Source organism: Saccopteryx bilineata, chromosome 2 (assembly GCF_036850765.1).
Source record: "Saccopteryx bilineata isolate mSacBil1 chromosome 2, mSacBil1_pri_phased_curated, whole genome shotgun sequence".
In the NCBI taxonomy this organism is placed as follows: domain Eukaryota; kingdom Metazoa; phylum Chordata; class Mammalia; order Chiroptera; family Emballonuridae; genus Saccopteryx; species Saccopteryx bilineata.
In genome coordinates, this window is record NC_089491.1 from 274,847,180 (window position 1) to 274,870,767 (window position 23,588).

Consider the following 23,588-nt stretch of genomic DNA (forward strand, 5'->3'; position numbering starts at 1 on the left):
GCTCCCCTCTATCAGACAGGCTCAATGGGATGAGGAAACCAGTGAGCCCTATTCCTCTCAACCCGCCCCTCCAGAGTCCCAGCCCCACCCAGCTGGGAGAAGGGGTCCTTGCTAGTGGTGCCTTCAAAGCCTTCGTGGCCCTCCACCTCAGGGCCCCCCTTTAACTGAATTGGAGCATGAGAAATGGATTTGTAGTTGCTCAGATTCCTTCACTGTTGTTTCTTCTCAATCAAGTTTTGTGTTTTGTTTTTTCCTTTATTTGAAACGCATTCCAGACTCTTGTGACTAGGAAGGATGGTGACACGTCACACACTTGCGCTTCTTTCCTGAGAGTACACTGAGCTAGCCCTGGTGAGAGCTGGCCCCTAGACCCTGTCCCCTAGCCCCCCCCCTCCCCCCAGGCAGAGGGCACTGCCAGGCGCATTCGGCTGAGGGGTGTGGAGGAGACCACGGCTCGGTGGGGGGTGGCCAGGGCTGGGCTTCCAGGGCGAGGCTTCTGCTGTTGGAGGGATCGCCCTGCAGTCACTGGCACAGCGCAGTCGGGTCCTGCCCTGGATTGTTCAGACTTGCGAAGCCAGGGCAACCGGGCGAGTAGCTGGGACCCGGACCGCGCGAGGAGGGAGAGCGCGCTGGCAACATCAGAGAGGAAAGAGAAAGGCCACCAAGCGGAGTGACCAGTGCAGGTCTGTCCTGTCTGAATTCGCAGAGCAATGGCTATTGCAGGAGCAAGTCAGGCTAGGGAGGGGACCCCCCCCCAACATCACCGACAGTTAATAAAAACACATGCAGGGGCATTCCAGCAACATCGAAGGACAGTGACAAAGGGACCATCCTTTCACCCTGGCGCCCCAGTCCCCTTCCCAGAGAGATCACTGCAACCAAATGCGCCCAGACAGGCACACGCCTCTCTAAAAACCCAGATCCTGCTTTGCACTGTTCTGCGCGTGGCTTTCACCCACCCAGCAGATATTTCCGTACCAGCTGCACGGGACTTTTTAATTCCACGTATCCCCACCTTTCACGGCAAAAAAGAAAGGGGGAAAAAATGCAGGGGGCGACCTGAAGTTAAGGCTCTGGCAGTGATGACCCCCCCGTGAGGGCCGCGGCAACCACCGGAGAGCGGGAGGGGAAGGGTCCAGCTCCATCTTGGGTACCTGCGCAGAAGTCTCCCGGACACGGAGGCGGGAGGTTACAAATAGCAGGACAGCCAGGGATGGGGGGGCGGGCAGATGCAACCCGCTGCCCTCCCTTCTGCACGCCCACCGCCCAAGCCGGGAGGGACTGTCCACCCCGCCGCTCCCGGCCGGGGGGCGCACTTTCTCCTCCGCAGCCGCAATTGGTCCCGGGGCGGGGCCAGGGGCGGGGGCTGCGGCGACTGGGGGCGGGCCGGGGCGGGCCCTGCTAGGGGCGGGCCCGGGGCGGGAAGCCTGCAGCTGCAGCGGCGGCTGGAGAAAAGTTGTCCCGGCCAGAGCGCGCGCTGCCGCGGGATCCGGAGCTGCCGCGGCGTGCACCCGGCAGGGTGGGGCGCCGCCACCCGAACCGCGCCGTGCCGCGCCGCTCGACTCACTGCTGGGAATCTCCCCGGGACATGGGACAGCCGGCGAGGACGGCGGGCCGGCGCTGCGCCCCGGGCGGGCGGCGGGCGGCCTGAGCTGAGAGACGCAGGATGCGCTCCGACGGCGCGGCCCCCGGGCCGGTGGCGCCACTGTGCGGGGCGTTGAGCCTGGTGCTGGGCGCGCTGCTGGGTAAAGGTAAGGCCGGAACGGGCGCCGGTCCCGGGAGCTCGGGTGGGGGTCCCCAAAAAGCGGGGTGTCCTGGGGACCTTGGTGAGGGCGCTGGCCCCACCGGGAGCGCCTGTGGCAGGCGCGGACGACCCGTTTCTTAGCTGTACGCTGTGGATGTAGGTTTGGGGCAAATTCGGATTTGCGGTATATTCGGGAGCTTCCCGGAGCGAGGAGGCGTGGCTGAGGAACACTGCGTTTGTCCTCACCCCAGCTCAGCGAGGACTGAGCCCAGCGCAGTCCTGCTGTGGAGCTGTGGGCTCAGCCGCGGGGACCTGGCTACTTTGCCCCTGCCTCCCCGCCCGCGCCCGCGCCCCAGCCTGGTCTGCAGGGACTGGCGGTGCAGCAGGAATGAACGGGCCCTGGCGCCCCCTCCCCAGCCCTGGGGGCCCCGGGACCCACCTCTACGCATGGAGGGACGCGCACTGGGAGCGCTGCGCTTGGGGCCCTAGGCTCGGCAGGACGGCGACTCCTCAGCACCACAAGTTTGGGAGTGTGGGATGGTGGGGGCGCGTATGGGACCCAGACCGGCTTCCCCGCCGGGGTCCCGGGGTCCCTTCCTCAGTCTCCTCACCTCTGCAATGGGAATGCCGAGCGCGCCTCCGGCTGAGGGCACTCCGTCAGCGAAGGCACGGTGCCCGGGGAGCGCACAGAGGCCAGGGCTGCTGTTGTTCTGTCGGGTATTATGAGGCGCCTGCAGTCAGTCCAGGCGACCTCAGGGCCGAGGTGGCGTGTACCGTGGCCCGAGGCGGAAGCAGCGGACGCAGGCGCGGGGCCGCGGGCGCAAGCTTGGTCGGCGCGCATTGGCGGGGAGCGGGGTCCGGGGCGGGTCCGCGCGGGGACGCGGGAGGGCGCCACCTGCTGCTGCCAACCGCGCCAACCCTGCTCTCGGGTCCCTCTGGTAACCCCAGAGGTGAGTCTCCTGCGCCCTGGGCACTGAACCTCCTAGCCACGTCCAAGCGGATAAGGATCGTGGCCTCTCCCGCCCAAATCTCGGCAGCCGGGCTGGCAAGACGCCAGGAGGGGCGAGTTGCCCGTTGAGGTTCCAAGTAGTGTTTGCTTTCCAAGTCATTGCGCACCGTCTTAAATTCCCGAGAAATTTTCCGTCCTTGACGCTGCAGCTTCTCAGACTCACCAGCTAGACGCAGTTGCTCTTTTAAGTAGGGTCCCCTTCTCCCTGGAGCTGTAGGTGAACAGGTGTGCCACTGTGTGTGTGTGTGTGTGTGTGTGTGCGCGCGCGCGTGTGTGTACGCGCGCGTGTGTGAAGGAATGGGGACACCTTTCTGTTCTAATTGAAAGGAATCTGGTGCCTTCATTCTACTATCAGCTCTGCGTTCTATCATTTCTGGGACTCAGTTTCCCCAATGTAAAGTGGCCGTTCAAAAAAAAAAACAAAAAAAAACCTTCTCCAAATACCTCCCAGCTGTTGTGTGCTGACAAAGTGGCTAATGGGTGAAAAGCACTTGATAGAGGCAGGGGAGCTACTTTACCTTAATCCAGGGGTGGAAGCCCCTTCGGGGTTTCTCTCCACCTCTAGGAGGGGGTTTCATCAGGTGAGAACTGGGAATGCTGCTGAAGGTGCTTTCTAAAGGAACACCGTTTGAAAGTTAAAGCTCACATTTTTTTTTTTTCTATCTAGAGGCTTTTATTTTTGATGTAGAGTAGTGTCTATTACAAATGTCCAGGTAGAAGAGCTAGGGGTCACAGTCGGTTTGGAAAGTGAAGCTGGGGGTTTTGTTTGGATGGTGAGATTTACCCAGCAAGGGTTGGGGGGGACAGAAATAATAGGGACGAGATGTCTCACCCTTACCCCAGAGCTGCCCCTCACTTTGTACTAAGTAAGATTGGCTTAGTACAACCTTGACGTGGTAGCATTTGCTCTCCTTGCTTTTGATTAATACTCTTCACCCCTCTGATGTGGGACCTCAGAGTCTGCCGCTCTTCCTCTGCAAAGTGTTTTCCATTTTGTTTCTTCTGACCACAAGCCCTGGCCCTTCCCACTAGATACCCTTGCTTAAGTTTGTGCTGTCTTAAAAAAAATAAAAAAAAATTTTAAAAAAGGTCATTTTTGACTTTTACTGCCCAAGGATTTAAGTATTTAAGTGCTAATTTCTGGAATCCTTGAAACCACTGATCAATTTTTATACCAATTGTATGTTTATTTTCGGCCATGGCTTTAGAGGCTCTGTAGTTCATTGGGGTTTGGAATCGTCAGAGGGGTAATGATGGCTGTTAGTCACATAGGGGGCCCCTAGGAAGACCATCCAGGACCTCAGTCTCCTCTCTGACAACTCTAGTGCCAGATATGTTTGAAGATTCAGAATCACTGAGGTATTTAAATGACAGGATAGGTAGGGAAGGAGGGAGGGAAGGAGGGAAGTAGAGGCATAGGGTCATATATATTGATATATATATATATATACACACTATATATATGCACTATATATACACACTATATGTACATATTCATATATATATATATATATATATATATATAGAGAGAGAGAGAGAGAGAGAGAGAGAGTGTAACACCCCCAAGCTGCTCTGGAAGGTTGTGTCCATTAACTGCACACATTGGTAATTTTGCGTGAAACATATGTGTCTTCACGTAAAGGAGGATAAAGACCCAAATAGCCTGGTTTCACTGTGGGCCAGTGTTGGCCACCTAATGAATGAACTAAAAACAAAATTTGGATTGTCAGAGCCTGGGGGCTTTGAATTTCTGATAAGGGAACTGGGGCCTGCGGCAGGTTTCATGAGGGCAGAGGGAGGTCGTCAGGATGAAGGGGTCCTCCTCATCTCCCCGAGCGCATGCTGCCCCCCAGGAAGACAGTCATGCTCGTCCTTGCTATACTGACTGCACACATGCTCGGTACACTTAGCACACGAGTACGTGTTCCTTCTCCCCAACGCCCGTCCCTTCCCGCCCCTCAAGGTGAAACTCCCCACCATGCTGAAGCTTCTTAGCATGACTCCAGCATCTTGGAAGCTCTCCTATTAAACACCAGACTCTGGGGTAGGTCTTCATTTCCTCTACATCCGCCATTCTCCACCGGTGCTTGGGAATGGCAGGACCGGCAGACAAGTCTGTTTTGTCCACACAGTGCTTTTAGAAAAATGATTGGGCTCCCCAAATTGGGAGACTCCTATATAAAAATCAGGATTGACAACTTCCCTTAAGAGCATAGGCGTGCTGACAACCCTGGGTTCACTTTCTGTCATGGTGCCATCATGCCAACGGTGAGTGCGTTGTGTGCCCCTGGATGGCAGTGTGCTGAGGTCCTTATCCCGTCCCCCTTCCCTCGGCTATTTGAATTTTCACCTCCAGTTTTTCTTGGTCTGTCTAGGACTCACCGTTCACTTAATCATGAGGGTATCCAAGATAGGCAGGGAGGAACTCGGAACGCTCAATTATATTCGTCGTTAGCACCTCCGTGAGCGGAGGTTAAAAGCTCAGCCTTTGGATGTATTAGATATTTCATACATCCATAGTCATGAGAAGCAAGGTTAATAAAACCGAGTCTTCTGGTATATTAATTGGCGTGAAAGGGAGTTTGACTGAATTAATGGAATAAATGGGAAGTCTGATGGATAGAATATTTTTACAGCTGTCTACTTTGTTTAAAAGTCAGCTTTTATTAAGGTGCAATTTGCATGCAGTCCGAGCCACCCCTTCGAGTACAGAGTTACAAGTTTTGACAAATGCATGGTTATGTGAAAGCACCATCGCAGTTAAGGTGGAGAACACTTCCGTTATGCACAGTGCATCTGCTGTTCCAGGGATGAATGTTTGCTCTACCTGGAGACCAGGAGTGTGTTCCACTTAATGGGCGCACCCCCCCCCCCCAGCCTCCTTGGTTTATTCACTTCCTGGTCAAAGGGCATTTGGATTACTTCCACCTTTTGGTAATTAGGACAATAGTCCCTATAAACATTTAACCAACAGGTCTCCGTGTGAACGTAGGTTTTCGATTCTTTTGGGTAAATACCTATGACTGGGACGCCTGGGTGGTATGATAAGTGTGGTTGTAACTTTATCAGAAACTGCAAACTCTTTTCAAACATGGTAACATTTTGCATTCCCACCAGCAAGATATCATATTCTGGTTATTTATTTATTTATTTATTTATTTTTTATCTTCAGCACCACTAATATTACTCATTTTGTTTCATTTGATTTTTTTTTAGCTGTTTTAACAGCTGTAGCGGTATTCCTTTGAGGTTTTAATTCTCACCTTCATGACTAATGATAATGAGAATTCTTTCTCTTGCGTCCTTGCCACTTTAGATCTTCTTTGGTGAAATGTCTTTCAAATCTCTGCTAGTTTTTTTTAATTAGTTGTTATTTTTCTATTATTGATCTGTGATTGTTATAAGTGCAAGTGCTTTATCAGATATCTGTTTACAGCTGGTTTCTCCCATTATGTGTCTTTGGAAGAGCAAAGCTTTTTCAATTTTAATGAAGTTACATATATATTAATTTTTTCTCTCACTAACTCTGCTTTGGTGGCACACCTAAGCAATCTTTGTCTAACCCGAGGCCATAAGGGTTCTGCACATGACTCTTGTGATGTCATATTCCTGCTGATTTTTTAAAATTATTTTATTCTGTTGGTTTCTGAGAGGAGTGTTGCAATCTCCAGCTAAAGTGTGGGCTTGGCTATTTTTCGTTTTGGTTCTGTTGGCTTTTCATTTGTGTATTTTGAAACCCTGTTTTAGATACATACATGCTTAGAGCTGTTGTGTCTTCTTGGTGAAACAAATTTTTTATCATTATGCAATATCCCTCTTTCTTCTTGAAAATATTTCTTGTCGTGGTGTCTGTTTATTAACATAGCCACCTCAGCTTTCTCCTGATTAGTGTTTGTGTTATAATATCTTTCCTGTCATTTTTTTTTCTGAAATGAGAAGTGGGGAGGCAGAGAGACAGACTCCGCATGTGCGCAACCAGGATCCACCCAGCATACCCAGCAGGGAGCGATTCTCTACCCATAAGGGCCTTTGCTCTGTTGCAACCAGAGCCATTCTAGCGCCTGAGGCAGAGGCCATAGAGCCATCCTTAGTGCCCGGGCCAACTTTGCTCCAATGGAGCCCTGGCTGCAGGAAGGGAAGAAAGAGATAAGGAGAAAAGAGAGGGGGAGGGGTAGAGAAGCAGATGGGCATTTCTCTGGTGTGCCCAGGCCAGGAATCGAACCTGGGACTTTCACACGCTGGGCCGACGCTCTACCACTAAGCCATCCAGCCAGGGCCGCCTGTCATTTTGTTTTTAACTGATATGTGTCTTTATATCTCACGTTGGTTGTGTCTAGGCAGCAGATGATCTCATTTTGCCTGTTCACCTGATCTGATCATCTCTGTCTTTTAATCACTGTGTTTAGACCACTTATATTTAATATAATTATTGCCATGTTTGTCTTAAAATCTGTCATCTCACTCGTTTTCTTTATGTTTCATCTTTCCTTTACTCTTTTTTCTTTCTTTTCTGCCTTTTTTTAAATGGAATATATGTATTATTATTCTGTATTATCTCCATATCGGCTCATTATTTATATCTCTTTAAACTTTAGTCATTGTCTTAAGGTTTATAAGACACATCTATATTTAACAAAAGGTTACATTCAAATTGTGTTATACCACTACATAAGTTTTTGTTAAAACTATATTATCCCCAATATTTTTTCCTCTCTACGTGCAATTCATTTCAAATGCATACATCGTTTACCCTAGGCATGACTAAGAGGATTTTCTTTTTTCTTTCTTTTTTTTTTTATTTGCTCCCGCCTCACCCAACTTCTCCATCTCCCACACAGCCCCGGGGACCGGGAGAGCCCCCCCCCCACATACACCCCCAACATCTCACCTTTCTTACATCCCGGAAAGAACCACTCCAACCACCTTGCAGACTTGGGAGGCAGCACCCTAAGAGGATTTTCAATCAGAGATTATTTGTATATACTTTGAAGAAGGATAACACTTGTTTAATTGGCTTGCCGTTGCTTCTGAGTGGGTACTTCTGATATGCTGGAAGCTGTGTTCTCTGCAGGATTTGTATTCTCTCTCCAACCTGTGTACTGAGCTGAACAAAAGTGTTTATACACTTTAGGGATTTAAAAGTTACTGCCTTTTAACAAAGGTAAAATCCAACCCAGCCAGAGTCTGAATTGGCAGAATTTCCGAGACCGGGGTTGTAGATCCTCTCCCAGAGTGACGGGTACCTTGTCTTCTGCTGTGTGTACCGTCTTTGAGGGGATTAAGGATGCTCAGAGTGGTGTGTTTGGAGTGTGAGGCATGTCCCTGCAGCAGCCTGGGATCCTCAGGCAGCTCGCTGACTTGATAGAGAAGACCACATCTCTTCGCTACGTGACATGTTTTCCCTTTCTTCCTCGACACCCTTCACGGGCAGTCTCATGGGAGCTGTCACTTATGGGTAATTAGGGAGGCTCATTATCACAGCAGCGGTAGCTTATATTTGAGGTTTATGCCGCCAGTTCCCAGATGAATTGGTCAGAAGCCTCCGGCTGGAACAGCAGAAATATGTCCAGGGCCACCAAAGGAATAAGAGGTTGGCAGCGGAGCTCATGGCCCTGAAAGTCCGCTCCAGGGCCAGGCTTCCTAAGAGCTAGAAGTTGCCTCTTCAAGGGTCCCTGTGGTTATAATTTACACCTGGCTTCAGGATGCCACGGTTGGGAGACAGGAGCTCTGGCCCCTTCCTTCGTTTTGATCTCTGGTCTTGTGTTTTCGGTTCCAGGAAAGAAGCAGCCCGTGACTTTGAGGGAAACTTTAGAATCTCTCGGGTAACACCCCCCCTCAACGATAATCCCTAAACCGATCCAACCAGGATCTTTGGTAATGGTGTGGGTAGAGGTGGGCATAGAGGCAAGGCTGATTATTTTTACTTTGTTAAAAGCTTCTCAGGTGATTCTAAGGTGTAGCCGTGGAGGAGAACCAGCAGCCCTGCTACCTTCCTGCTGCCCATCTTTGCCTATAAAAGGGGACAGCCGTCTGGGGGACAGAGACACTATTTTGTATTCAAGGGAGGAAGGGTCTTCCTTCCTCCCAGTAGAACACGAAAGAGCCGTTATACAAGGAGGCGGCAGGGACACTAGAGGCAAAACCTACAGGTGTCTGTTCCACCTATTCAGACACCTAGCGAAGTTAAAGGGCAGCTCTTCTGAGCCTCAGTTTTTTTATTCTATAGAGATAATACCCACATTGCAGGATTGTTGCACTCAGCACAGAGGGTTGGTTGCCTGAGGCTGCCAGACCGAATTCCCACCGACTGTGTCAGTTACCATAACAGGAACGTCTTCTCTCGTGGCTCTGGAGTCGGAAGTTCACACTCACCTGCGGCAAGAGCCATGCTCTCTCCTGAGAAGCTCGGGAGAGAACCCTTCCCTGCCTCTCCCAGCTGCTGTGGGCCCCTGGCACTCCTTGGCTTGTGGCTGCACCCCTCTCATCTCTGTCTCCATCTCCCCATGGTCTTCTTCCCTGCGTGCCTTTCCCTTTCAGTCTTTTGAGGACACTTGCCACTCTTAATTCGGTACGGTCTCACCTTGAGAACTTTCACGTCATTACGGCTGAAAAGACCCCCTTTTCCAAAGACGGTCCCATTCCAACATGCTGCGTGGGCACATCTTTCGGATGCCTCTCCACCCATTACGCACGGTACGATCTGGCACGTAGTAACAGTTCATTAAACTGTCGCTGTTATTCTAGGGGTAATTATCAAAGCTGTGGAGAAGAACTGCACCGTGTAATCTAATAGAAAGCACACATCGATATTTTAAAAATAACTGACAATTGTGACCAAAAAAAAAAAAAAAAAAAAAAAAAGAACAGTGGATTTGACAATATCAGGGAGTAAGGAAAAAAGCTGGTCAAGTGTGGGCGTCCATTTATTATGAACTTAAGCAGAGAGCCAGCGGCTTGTTCTAGGAGACATCCCTTGATGCACTTCTTGCTTAAATACAGCTCAGACCTAATTGCACTTGGCTCAGTTTGATAGTCCTCCTGGTTTTCTCCTAAACACCCTTCTCCCCCGGGTTTGCCGGCTCCTCAGAACCATTGACGATGGCTCCTCCCCCACCCAGGTTCAATTTATTTTTTTCCACCCCCTGTGCAGTTGACTCTTTTCATCTTTCGTGCTCAATCGGTCCCTCTGGCCCCTTCATTATCATGTTTGCTTTCCGCCGCCGCCTTTCCACGCCGTCCCCCGTGGACTCAGATGCCGCAGGAGTGTGGAGGTAGCGCCACCTCCTTGGGCGTCTGTCTGGTGGTCGATGAGCAATCAAGGAGTCTCTTGTTCTCGAAATGAACTCGGGAACTTGAAGGCAATCAGCCCCCCCCCCCCCCCCCCCCCGCCGCCATCCCCAACACACACACAGAGCAGAAAGCGAGTCCTGCTTTTCGGGTGGGGTTCCAGCTTAATGATGGTTTTAAGCCAAAAAGCCAACACACACACACACACACACACACACACACACACACACTTACGCCATAAGCAGATGTTTGATGCTGGAAGCCTGGTTTTGTCTCCCTTGGAAACAATGAGTTTATGTCTGAGGCCCCGAGACGCCATGTCCCCCACCTGCCTAATGGAAATCATTTGGAACATGCGTCAGATCATTGAGCTTATTAGTTGTGACTCCTTTGGTGCTAAGGCAGAACAACCCAGTTTAAGCAAATGGTATCAAAGCCACCAATTCTTTTTTTATTTTTAAAAAATTCTTTCTTCAGGAGAGGCACCCATTTGCTTCTCCACCCCCCCCCCTTCCTCTCTGTCTCTCTTCCCCTCCCGCAGCCAAGGCTCCATTGGAGCAAAGATGGCCCGGGCGCTGGGGATGGCTCCTTGGCCTCTGCCCCAGGCGCTAGAGTGGCTCTGGTCGTGGCAGAGCGATGCCCCAGAGGGGCAGAGCGTCGCCCCCTGGTGGGTGTGCCAGGTGGATACCGGTTGGGCGCATGCGGGAGTCTGTCTGACTGTCTCTCCCCCTTTCCAGCTTCAGAAAAATACAAAGAAAAAAAAATTCTTTCTTCAGAAAAGGAAAGAAAAAGGTGGTTAGAATAAATGTGTTAGGTCAAGGAACTGAAACCTTAGGATAGGCTTCAGGTACTGCTGGATCCAGGGTTCGATCGGTGGCCCTGGAGGAGGTTCCTGTCCCACTCTTGTCTCCTCTGTCCTCTGTGTTGGCTGCATTTTGGGGTGGTCCTCATTGTCACCCGCAACACCAGGTTCACATTCAATGCACACAGCCCTACCCTGCACCAACCAAAAGAATGTGACTTCCAAAATGATTGTAAAAAAAAAAGAAAAGGTTGGAACAAATCTCATGGCACTCACTGGTAGGCCCTGACCCAACCCTGAGCTGCTGACTGTGCGGGGTGTGTGTGGGAATGGAGTGTCCTGATTGGTCAGGTCTGGAACACAGGGGGGTCATCTCCACCCAGAAGTCTGGGACAGAGAACAGGAGGCATGTTGCCCAGAGACAAATCGTCTCTATCGGACAAGGAGAACGGACACTCAGCGGGCGTGATCCTGTGCGCCCAGCCGGATGGACAGAACAAAGGAAACCAAAAGCCAGCTCGGGGGGGGGGGGGCTGCTTCTCACGGGGATGCTCAGAGTTTGTGGGGCTGCCCATGGGAAAGTCAGCTTGTGTCTGCTGCTGGCTGCTTCGGCAGCTGAGTCAAGAACATCGCAGTCTTCTCCACCTCCCACTGCACCTGCACGTCTGGGGGCCTTCTCTGGCTTTGTCTGCTGTGCCATTCATTCATTCATTCATTCATCCCTTCCCCATCACACAGCTGTCAGTGCCGACTGAAATCCAGACACCGCGGCAGTAACGTCCTCCATCACTGCCCCTTCCTGCAGATGAGGAGAGCTTCCCTTCTCCCTGAGGGGCTCTGGGGATAACAAGGGGCTCTGGGTTGGGTCCCTAAGCCTGTCTGATTCTCACACTTCAATCACGAGACACAACCCCTGGAAGGCTTCCGGTGCTAGTGTTCTTGTTTATGAGGAAAACGGATCCTGAGGGGACCCCTGCGTGCGTGGGGGTCTGTTTTGCTCCATCCCTGGCTCTTCCCTGCCATCGTGCCTCCTAAGTGGGGTGTGCTCTTGCCTTCAGTTTATGTAAACCTTCCGGGTCAGTGCACCACCTCCGGGCGCCCTTTTCTTTAGTCCTCTTTTTAAAATTGTAAGCAATGAATTAACTCGGAGAGCCGACTTTTCTCCTTGGCCTTCCCACGCCACATTTTCATGGACTGCGCTGGTGTGCCCCTTCCTCCCGTCTGCCCCTGCTGTGAGGTATGTGTCAGCAGTGGTTTTGACGGAGGGGTGGCCTTCTCGGGGTTCAGTCCCACTCACAGAGCCAGGACGTCTGTGAACCTCAGCTGCTGACCCAGCCAGGGGTCCCAGAGTCCCTGGTCGACCCCTCACATGTCTTAACCTCCTGTTTTCCAACCAAGTTGTTAAGAGTTCGGTCACTTTCTTATTCAATTACTGCTAATCCTGCAGACACAGTCCTTAACTGAATAATTCAAAGGGAGGCCAACACGTCCTCTGTCCACCATCCTTGGCACACACAGCAGCATGGGGGCAGGGCGGGGGGTGAGGGAGGGCCTACACTCAGATGCTTCTCGGCCAGCAGTCAGCTTGTGGTACCCTCTGTTCAGAACTTAGCAGAGACGCCGATCAGATTCGGAGCTGAAGCTACAGTCTACGCAGTGACCCACAAGGGGCTGCGGAAACTCTGACCCCTTGCAGCCTCCGACCTCAGCTCGGCGCCTACACACAGACACACATGCGTGCGTGCGCACACACAGACATACATGCGTGCATGCGCACACACAGATAGGCGTGCGTGCGCACACACGCACACGCACACACACACTGCTCCTGGTCCTCCCCACCCCAGGCAGGCCCCCCCCCATGAGCTTTCTGTGGCTGTCTGCTCAACTTCCCCCTGTGGCTCTCAGAGCCGCTGCGACCACTCCAGGCCGTCTCCTCGTGAAGGTCCTCCCTTGTCAGTGCTGTTTTCTCGCCTGTGTGCTGGCACTTCCTGTGCCCCTTCTCCAGTCACGGTCACCCCCGAGAATCCATGGGTGTGACTTATGTGTGTACCCGTCTCCTGCCCAGCATCTAAGCTCCACGAGAACGTTGTTGGTCTCTGTGGTTCACCGTCCTCGATCTCTGTTCCGCTGCTCGGCCCTACAGCCTGGCACGCACCGCACGAGGCCCCGAGGACTTGAGGGATGAGTGAGTGAGCAAACGAATAATTGACATCATTTGCCTTTCACTCTTAGAGCTTGATAGCTCTGAGAAATGGCGGTGGGGGGGGGGCAGGTTTCATGTGCTAGGATGTCTGTCTCTAGATGGCCGCCATTGCATAGAAGGTTTCTAACTGAAAATAGAACCTGTCATATTCCTGAACTCCAAAGCGTACCTGTCGGATGGGGGGTGAGAACGGCTACAATGAGATGCTCAGGCGTGCTGGCCAGAGGCAACGTTTCCCAGTCACGGACTTTCTTTCCCTGTGGCCCTGGCTTCTCTGTGCCCTCTGCCTCTCCCTTTCCAGACAGATTCGGGAGGGCCTCCTCCTTTGCAGTTCACAGGCTCCCAAAACAAGCCACACAGAAAGAATCAACTTCAAACAGAGACAGAATTTCACTGTCAATGGTGAAGAATATCCTTGAGAAATTAGAAGCTGTTAAATTCTCTTAACAGCTCAGTGAATAATTATAGAAATAATGGGAAGTGGCTACATGTGGGGTATAAGATATCTTTTGGGGGGATGATGAAATTATAGTAAAATGAGTCATCAGGTACAGCTTGATCCAGGTGCTCCACAATGACATTAGATTTTATTTTATTTTATTTTTTACTTTATTTTTTTTGCCTATTATTGCAGTGTTTATGTCACTTTTGGGCTTTGTATGGTGGCTCTTGACAGTTCCAAATTCGCATCCTTCACAGGCCAACTGTTTTACCCGAAACCCAGGAAAACCCAGGAAAGGCCGTGCTGTGTTCCATTGGACCTGTTTTTGGTTCGTGTCCCATTTCAAACCAAATAGTTCAGTCTGCGAAAGACGACGTGTTCTAATTATCCCGGGTAGGAGCCGTGGAGGAGTCGGGAGGGTGGAAAGTGGGGTGCAGAGGAAACTTGGGGTACCACTCCCCAGAAGAGGGCGAGTGATTGGAGCCAGGAAAATAAAATAATCAGTAAATACCTCTACATCTCCAGATTCAGGTGCGTGAATAAGACAGGTAGAGAGGAGAGAGAAAAATCGCTGAAAACCGGTCGCCTCTCCTTCCTGCCCAGAAATCCGCCCGCGTTGCTGTGTGTGGAAGAGCAGGCAGCATGGAGGCATGTTTCCCTAATTGAGTTTGTGTCATACCTGCCTGGACCAAGGATAAGCAAACAGCATCTATCACTTCCTGTCAACCCAGCCCTCTCCTCAATATCAGAGGCAAAATAAGACAGGTGGCAGAGAGACAGCGGTGGGACCCAGAGGGGCTTGTGTCTGTGAGCCAGGACCTCGGTCTCACTGCCCAGGTCCAGTGTCAGGGACAAGAATAAGGCTCGGTGTGCTGTAGCCGCCCCTCCTCTGGTCAAGGCACATATGAGAAAGCAATCAATGAACAACTAAGGTGCCGCAACGAAGAATGCTGCTTCTCATCTCCCTCCCTGTCTGTCTGTCCCTATCTGTCCCTCTCTCTGTCTCTCTCTGTCTCTGTCACATACAAGCAAACAAATAAACAAACAAACAAAAAGAATAAGGCTGGTGTTCCTTGCTGCCTGGGTCAGATCCCTGCCCCATCGTGTAGCTATGGGAACAAAGCGTCAGTTTGGGCATTTGTGCCGTGGTCTGGGGAAACTCGTTTGTCAGCGTTATTGAAAGGGTCCAGTGGGTTAATAATATATTTTTTGGCTTCCCCTCTTTGCTCACAGTCCAGATACAACCTCTATTCTTCTCCATCCTCCGCGGTGCCGCGGGGTGCTGACCCAGTTCCTGCGCCTTCTGGATTCCATCTGGAGGTGGACAATTGGGGGCACTGGCTGGAGGTTGGGGAGCAAGAGGAGTATTTATTCTCCACTTGCTCCCTGTCTCTCTGTCCCCTGACTCCAACTCCTGCCAGGCGCCCCTCTCTGAGGCTCCCGCTCTCACCGGGCTCAGTTGTACTCTCTTCTCTTGCCTCTCCCGACTGGGACGCCTCTCCAGTGCTTCTTATCTTTAAGACACCCAGCAACGCCTTCTCAATTTTCCCCGTATGCAGTCTGTCATGAAAGGCACTTGAACTCTCTGAGCTGGACTCTTTTTTTATCCCCCTCCGGAGATCGACACATGTACACATAAAACTTCCCCACATAAATAGTGGTGCATCAATAGTTGGGAATTTGCGACTTGGTCAGAACAGGTGGGAAAGTTTCAGGAACAAATAAATGCCTAGAGCTGTTGTCCCCTGAGCCTCTTCAAAGTAACTGACCACATGGACATGTCCCACCCTGAAGACTGGCTGTGTTCTCTCAGGAAATCAGAGCCAAGCATCAACCAGGGAACCAGCATGCTGTGTTCCTTATGACCACCCGCTCCTCACACCCCTGACGCGGCATTCCCTCTCGTCTCTGTCACCTCCTTCGTGTCATGGTTAGTCCGTCCTTGTTCCCTTAAACTTCACGATGTTGACATGACAGGCTGTGGGGCTTTGTGGCACGTCCCTGAGTTTGGGTCGGTGATGTTCCTTCATGATTTGATCCCGATTATGCGCCCCTGGCAGGCATGTCCCAGAAGGGCTGCATTTTCTCTGGTGACGCATGATTCGAAATCATCACAAAGTCGATGACATTCGCTTGGGTCACTTGATTAAGGTGGTGCCCGCCAGGCTTCTCTACTGTGAGGTTGCTCTGACTTGCGTTGAAGTTAATATTTTGTAGGGAAAAAAGTGTTTGGAGATGATGTAAATATCCTGTTTCTCATTAGAAAGGATTTCAGTGTGTTAGCAGAACGGGCTCATGGGTTTCGTTTACACGCCGTGGCTTGTATTTTGGTGCCATCACTATTTATTTTGATGCTCGGAATATCACAAATTTGGCCAGTGGGAGCTATTTTATTATGGTTTCTGTCCTTTTTGACGGATCTTCGTTATTCTGAAAGCAAGTCCTTCCTTTCTGGATGGAAGATCTTCCAGGGTCCTCTTGTCATTTCCCAACCCCAGTCCTAGAATCAGCTCAGGTCCTCTTGGGGGGAGAAATGGTATTTAGGAACCAAAATCTAGGCTCCAGGTGTGCCCACTGCTATTTGGGTGCTCCAGGTCCTCACAGTGGACAGAGCCAGGAAATAGTGGCACACACATATAGTCTTACTTCCTAAAAACTGAGAGCTGACACGGATACCTCAGGTCGAACCCAGCAAGCAGTGCAGGGCTCTGTCGAGATCTCTCCCTTTCCATGTTTGTGGCCCCCTGCTCATGTTTCTGTAGCAGGACATTCTCCTGCTTCTCCCTCCCTAGTCCTTCAGCTCCAGTACCTGCAGGCTGTTCCCCCTCACCCCAAGAAGTCCGTGATGTCCTGAGGTCCCCATCCCCTAACCTCTCACCTTCTGACGCTTGGTCTGGACCATTCATTGCACCCATGGCCTTTCTCGCTAGCGCCCCCTGATGGCGCTGGGCTGAGCTGTTCTGAATGCAGACGTTTGTATTCTTATTTGCATGGCTTTCCCTATTATCTTCTTAGGGAGAGTCTATGCACTTCAAATTAAGGGAGTGTGCCAAACCCCTGTATCTCAAGGTGCCCTTCTCTTGCGGGGCAGGTGAGCAGTCTGGCCAGAGACGACCAGGGGCCACACCACCCTGACCAAGGGTCTTCTCTCAAAAACTCCTTGTCCTCATGAGAGAGGAAACAGTGTGATGTCACGTTCACGTTCCCTGACACACATCAATGATTACGAGGCGTATCAGGAGTGGTGGGGGGATCCTACACACACCTAGCTGAAATGTTTTTTGTTGCTTTTTTTTTTTGCATTTGCAGTAACCGAGAAAAGAAAAGGCAGTTAAGGCATTTTTTAAATGCATCTGAACACTCTTCTTTTTTTTAATTTTAATTTTCTTTTTTTATATTTTTCAGAAGTGAGAAGTGGGGGGCGGCAGACAGATAGATTCCTGCATGTGCCCGACTGGGATCCACCCTGCATGCCCACCAGAGGGGGTGATGTTCTGCCCATCTGGGGCGTTGCTCCGTTGCAACCAGAGCCATTCTAGCACCTGAGGTGGAGGCGATGGAGCCATCCTCAGTGCCCGGGCCAACTTTGCTCCCAAGGAGCCTTGGCTGTGGGAGGGGAAGATAGAGACAGAGAGGAAGGAGAGGGGAAGGCTGGAGAAGCAGGTGGGTGCTTCTCCTGTGAGCCCTGGCCGGGAATCCAACTTGGGACTTCTACAGATGGGGCTGACGCTCTACCGCTGAGTCAACCGGCCAGGGTCTCTTCTGTTTTTAAACAGGTGTATAGTATTTCAGAAAGGGCTTCTGTGTGGCAGACACACATGTGTGTGTGTGTGTGTGTGTGTATGTGTGTGTGTGTGTATATATATATATATATAAACATATTTACTTTATTATACTGTAGTCTTCACAGTGACCCGAGAGATTAGCACAATTGTTACCCCTACCCTTGGGAGCGCAGAAAGATTAACGATCCAATGAAACTAGAGAATCAGGATTTAAAGGGGGGAAAAATGTGACACTTAAAAAACTTGCAAGTTTTGACAACCAATACAAAATAGGTTCACTGCTTTGTGGGGAAAATGCCTGGATCACAGCCTCAGGACCGGACCACTAATTTCTCACTTCTTCTGTCTTTGACCTTTCAGCTTTAGTAGGAAGGGCGAAGTCCTACAACTGGCCCAACCAGGACACTGTCCCGGGTGGCCAGGGCAGCGGCAGGCAGACCTGTAGGAATATTGATGTCTCCTCCCCTCCCCCGTGGTTGGAGTTAGGAGAAGCACCCTCCTCCAGGAGAAGGGTGGCAAGAGGCTCCGGCAGCCAAACTCGTGTCCGCCGAACCAGGGTCCTGCTGGGCCTGGTAGAGACGGGCAGAATAGCGTAAATGTTGGACGAGATACATGCACAGTGTGGGGGGGGCGGGTAAGAAGGGGAACAGTCACTGTATCTACAGAGGCTGCTTTTCCAGGACTAACATGGCTGCTGCCCGTGAAGAATCTTGTTTTTCTTTAGATATTTCATTCCGGGTTTCTAAGCCTCTGCACTCCTGGCACTTGGGCCAGATAAGTCTTCGCTGGGGGCTGGGAGGTGGGGGGAAATGTCCCGGGCAGGACTAGACGCCAGCAGCACCCCCCACCCCCAAGTTGGGACAGCCACACTCGTCCCCGGACATTGCCACATGTCTCCTGAGGGCCCGCTCGGCCCCGATGGAGAAACAGTGGTTTAACTCTGCCCCACTGTATACAGAGAACTTCCTGCTTCGTGATGCTTTGCTGTGTTTTGTTGTTTCTTGACTTTTCGCTTGGAAGTAATTTTAGACTTTCAGACATGTTGCAAAACAAAAAACAAAAGTGTAAAGAATCCCTTGTACTTTTCGCCTGGATTCTCACAAACGAACGTTTTCCTAAAACGTTGGCTAATTTAGCATCCTTTCTTCTGTTTATCTCTCTCTCCCTGCCTCTCTCCCTTTCATATGAATATATATGTAATTTTTTTCTGGGCTCATCATGAATACACGTTCGTAGGGCTCCCTTTCCGTGTGTGTTTCCGGAAAACAAGGTCATTCTCTCCCACCAACACTTGGTTACAGCCTTGTCACCTGTCGACACGCTTTGTTCAAATGTCACCACGTGTCCCCTCAATGCCATTTGTAGCAAAAGCAAGCAGAGTGCTTCCTGACTTGGGACCCAGTCCGGGACACAGCCCGCAGGTGCTCGTCCAGCTTCTTCTGGGCGGAGACCATGCCTCGGCCATCTCACGTCCCGGTTGACTCCGAAAGCATCGGACGTGTTGGGAGAGGACAGGCCCGCTATTTGGTGTGGTGCCCTTCCGTGGGGTCCCGATTGACTTTGAACTATTAACTGTCTCCTGTTTGAATTGATCTGCCCCTGGTGGACCTGGACGCTCTGCGTCTGGGTGGTCCTATGGTTGGTGTACCCTCAGCATCTCCGATTCCCCATGGATCCCCACGGGACACGCCCCGGCACAGCCGAGACCAGGTTGTGGCTCTTACCGGGACTTTCCAACAGGTGAGCGGGCAACATTGGAGACCCTGCGTAGCCGCCAGAAGCGGTCATCTTGATCTGCCCATGCGCCAGACATTGCTCACATCGCCTGTGAAACCCCCACACCCCCTGTATCGGGGCGCCGCTTGTCCGGCTAGCCCTTGTCCCGGCCTCCCTTCGGTGACAGTGGAAGGGAAGGTGACAGGAATGCTCCCGCCTCTCCCATGCTTCCACAGCCTCCGGTCCAACCAGCCCTCTTTGGCTTTCACACTTCTAACAAAGTGCTCACACTCAAGCGTTCACACCCTCAGGATGCGACGGGAGTTTTCAAGCACCAGAGAATCTAAATCCACAGGGGAAACAAGCCCCTGTCTCTGAGGTCGGGGTCCTATGAGTACGCCCATTTTCACGAATCAACAGAACATCTTCCTACAGTAATGGTGACTTGACTGTTTTCTCCAAGGACATAGGTGCTTGGTTTGTGGGGCTGCAGCTGAGCACGTGCGCGCGCACACACACACACACACACGCATGCACACACGCACATGCACACCCCTCTTGTGAACCTCATTTTTGGCGGATTATTCTGAAGCACGCCTGAGTATTTAAGTCCCCATCAGGAAGATTTGCCTGTCACTCTTAAATTGGGATTTTCTCCTCTGCACTCAGCCCCATACGGGGCTGCGTAATTTTTTGCCACGAATTTGTATTGTCTGCACTTCCATTTACTTAATGACTGTCTTTCCGTGTCACGTCATTTCTTTTTATCTGAGCTTCGCCCTGAGCTGTCCTTTTTGTGAAAATCGCTGTTTTACATGCTAATTGCATTCCCCCATCACCCTCCCCAAAATTAAAATAAATACATAGCTGATGGTGTGTTTTAAAATCCTTGTGTGTTTTACCCCGTGATCTCACACTCTGCGTGTGGGCGGACGCTGGTCTGGGGCGCAGCGGCAGGAGAGGGCTTGCGGATCTGATATCTGGGGCTTTTCTCTCCATTGCCATACCCAGACTGCCCCTCTGCTGTATACCTCGGGACTGGGGCTTCCGGGAATGGGGATACAATGATTTCTTAACATCTCAGAGGAGTGAAACTGGCCTCGGCCGGTTGGCTTAGTGAATAGAATGTCGGCCCGGTGTGCAGACATCCCTGCTTCCATTCCTGCTGGTCTAGGCACACAGTAGAAGTGGCCATCTGCTTCTCCTCTTCCCCCTCCCCTTCTCTCTCTCTTCCCTTCCCGCAGCCAGTGGCTTGATTGGTTTGAGCCTAGGCCATGGGCACTGAGGATAGCTCGGTTGATTTGAGCATTAGCCCCAGACGGGGTTGCCAGGTGGATCCCAGTCAGGGTGCATACAGGAGCCTGTCTCTCTATCTTGCCTCCTCTCACTTAAAAAAACAAAAAACAAAGAGTGCAACTATAGACAAAGAAGGGGACATTCTTTGCAGTCACGTGACTGCAGCGTGGCATTTGTTAACAGGACACCGAGATTCATGAACGAGTCTCACACCCCGAGTTCAGCCCCACTGAGTTATCCGGGTAGCGGCCACCTCAAGGTGTCGGGTGGCTCCAGACCAGAATGCTGCGGGGCTATGGTCAACAAACCAACACCTAAGGCAGCGTTTCCTGACTTTAAACATATATGTGCTTTTTAAATAAACATAAAACCCCACAGATTCTCCTCCTCTTCTCCCAGGGGGGCAGACCCTTCCCGAAGAACCCCTTTCTGTATTCTGCAAGCCAAAAGAACAACAGATGTTTGAACTTTCCTTCCTGGGGTTCATCTAACAAAATGGGAGTCGCGTATCACGTCCCCAGTAGGCAGCACTGAGTAGCATTTTGAATGCCTGGGGTCCCCGGGATGCTGAGAAGCACACATCTCACTCCCCAGTGGAGCATTCCTTTTCCCAGATGGAAGTTTTCCAGCTTTTCGAAACAGACACCCGCAGAAGTGGGGAGTGCTGTGGGTGAGAGTGCCGCCCTGCTGGTGGGGTCCAGAACTGCAGCATTCTTTCTCACCCAGACAGTAGCCCTCGGACCTAAGCAGAGAGTGGGGGGGCTCTGTAGACAGGATTGGGAGGGAAGGCTCTTAGATGGATACTCCTGGACACAAGTCTGCCACCATCAGACCGCAGCTCTTCCCCACGCCGACCCTGCGTTGGTGTCAGTTCAAAGGAGGCTGCCCATTGCTGTCCAAGTAGCCCCAGCACGTGGCTGGGAGGTGCCACGGCAGGAGTATTTCTCTGACTCGCTGTGTTAGGGCGTGAGCTGCCCTGGAGCAAGGGTTTTCTCTTCGGGCCGCCCCCACACCTCAGTCCCCAGGGCAGCCTGGGCACGCGGCGGGCCCTTCCTAAATATCTGTCCAATGAGCCACATAAGAATTTGGTGAAATCAGTTTAGTAGATATGCACCGGCATTTCTTTTTTTGTTTGTTTTTTAGATAATTAAAACATGTTTTTTCAATTACAGTCAACATGCCATGTGATATATGTTTTAAGTGTTCAGTATCTTTTTAAAAATATTTTCATTGATTGAGGGAGAGTCAGAGAGACAGGGCAAGGGAGGGAGAGTGAGAGGAGAGAGAAGCTTCAACTCGTTCTACTTAGCTGTTCCGTTTTTAGTTGTACGCTCACTGATGGCTTCTCTTATGTGCCCTGACCCAGATGGAACCCACGACCTTGGTCTGCCGGGAAGACGTTTTATCTGCTGAGCCACCTGGCCGGGGCTCCAGTGTCTTGATTAGACATTTATATGTCTTACAAAGTGATCACCCTGATACATCTGGTAACCAGCTGACAGCCTCTATGCTGTGCCTTTTTAATAAACGGAAGAGGATGGAAATTCCCAGAGTGCACTGCACGTGATAGGTTTGTGCGCCTTGTCTTGTACACCCGTGCTCCTAACAGAGCTCGATAAAAAAGGTTCAGAACCAGTGAGCAAGACTACAGGCCAGCTTTTCTCAAACAGTAAGGAGCCTGGGAAGCTCTGAGCACATTGTACCTCCATGAGCACAGAGCTTCCCCCTGAAAAACCCAGGTCTCAGCCCAAATCTGGCTTCGGCTTCCGCACCTCCCCTGTGGAAACCTACCCTTCAGCCTTCTGAACCACCCCTCCTCGGGACTGTGCCGTGCAGGACTGTTGCTCATCCACAAACTCAATCATATGTTAAAAAAAGAAAAAAAACTTTTGGTGATACTTAAGGAAAGTCACAGGGGAAGTGGGTATTATCTTTGTCTTCAGCGGACGATACCATTCCCTCGTCCTTCAGCTTTTGCATAATTGGACACATTAGCCATGAGCGCGGGGGCGGGGGCCTAGGAAACTTGTGTTTCTATTTCGAGCTGGCTCCGGACGGGATGTCCAAGGCGGTGGGCGCCTCTGAGTACTGTCATCTCTGTTAGAACACAGAACCAACTGTTTCTTCTTGTTTGAGGATAGTGGTTTACTGGTGGGTGAAGACAGAAGCTTGAACGTGTTAAAGTTTATTGGAGAAAACATCTTTTAGAAGTGGAGCTCAGCCCTGACCAGATAGCTTCGTGGGTTAGAGCATTGTCCTGATACACTAAAGTTGCCAGTTCAATCCCCGGTCAGGGCACATAACAAGAATCAACCTGTGAATGCATAAATGAGTAGAACAACAAAATAATCTATCTCTCTCAAATCAATACATTAAATAAAAAAGTGGAGCCCATTCACAAAATCTCAGACCTCTCACTGTCTTCCTTATTCCCCCACTTGCTGAGGTCAGCGATCATTCCAGACGACCAGGAAGGAACATTCTGGTGACCGGTCACCTAGCCTTCTCCCCGAGCAAACCAGACCCTGTGCGTCTCAGGCATTCTCCCTATCACCTCCCCAGGTTTTATTTTAATTGCTGCGCTCTCGAAAAGCGAGGTTCTGGCTAAATTATTCATGGCGGTGTAATGTTTATGGGATCAGAGTAATTATTATGGTTTTTGCATTGTGAGTTTTCATAATTAATGACCTCACTCAGATTCCATTTGGCACAAAATATTTCCAGATGAGCACAAGGCAGGACAATGGTGACCTGTCTCTGGCTGTGCTAAGCAGGCGTTCATTCACCTCCATGAACGGGGGGTGGGAGGCCGCTTGAGAAGTGGTTCTCTGAGGGCGAATGGGGCTCCCAGCACGACGTCTCTCTTTGCACACCTTCCTGCATGAGCCTGGCAGGCCAGCAAAGTGATGGAGGTGGACAGACACGCGGCTCTCTGCCTGGGATGCTTTTGACCGAGACCCGGACCTGCCCGTCTCTCTTCCCACCTGAGTCTCCTAGCACCGCCTAACAATGCTCCACAGCAGCGAGAACCCTGCCCGGGGTGCCTGACATCAGGGGGGCGCAGCCAAGGTCTCAGACGTCACCTGGTTGTCCTTTCCAGATTCTTGGGAGGGCATATAAAATGCATACAGCCCAGGGAGCAGCTCAGGGCCAGGCCTGAGCGCGAGGAAGACATTCCGATGCTTTGCAACGGATAACTGGAGTCAGGCTTTGAACATTTTATTGTCATGCCTCAACTGCCCCCCCCTCCCCCGACACACACACACACACACCTGTGATGTGTATCCGAGGAACCGGTGTT

The 23,588-nt window shown here is 51.2% G+C and overlaps 1 protein-coding gene across 1 annotated transcript in view; it reads left to right on the forward strand.

Annotated features, from left to right (window-relative positions):
• The first annotated feature begins 1,478 nt into the window (after positions 1–1,478).
• Positions 1,479–23,588, forward strand: part of TMEM132C (transmembrane protein 132C) — a 214,287-nt gene continuing 192,177 nt past the window's right edge. Inside the window, exon 1 of the mRNA XM_066260826.1 lies at positions 1,479–1,751. Within this exon, the coding sequence (XP_066116923.1) occupies positions 1,667–1,751 (85 nt within the window). The 5' untranslated portion in view covers positions 1,479–1,666. The remainder of the gene's footprint in view (positions 1,752–23,588) is intronic.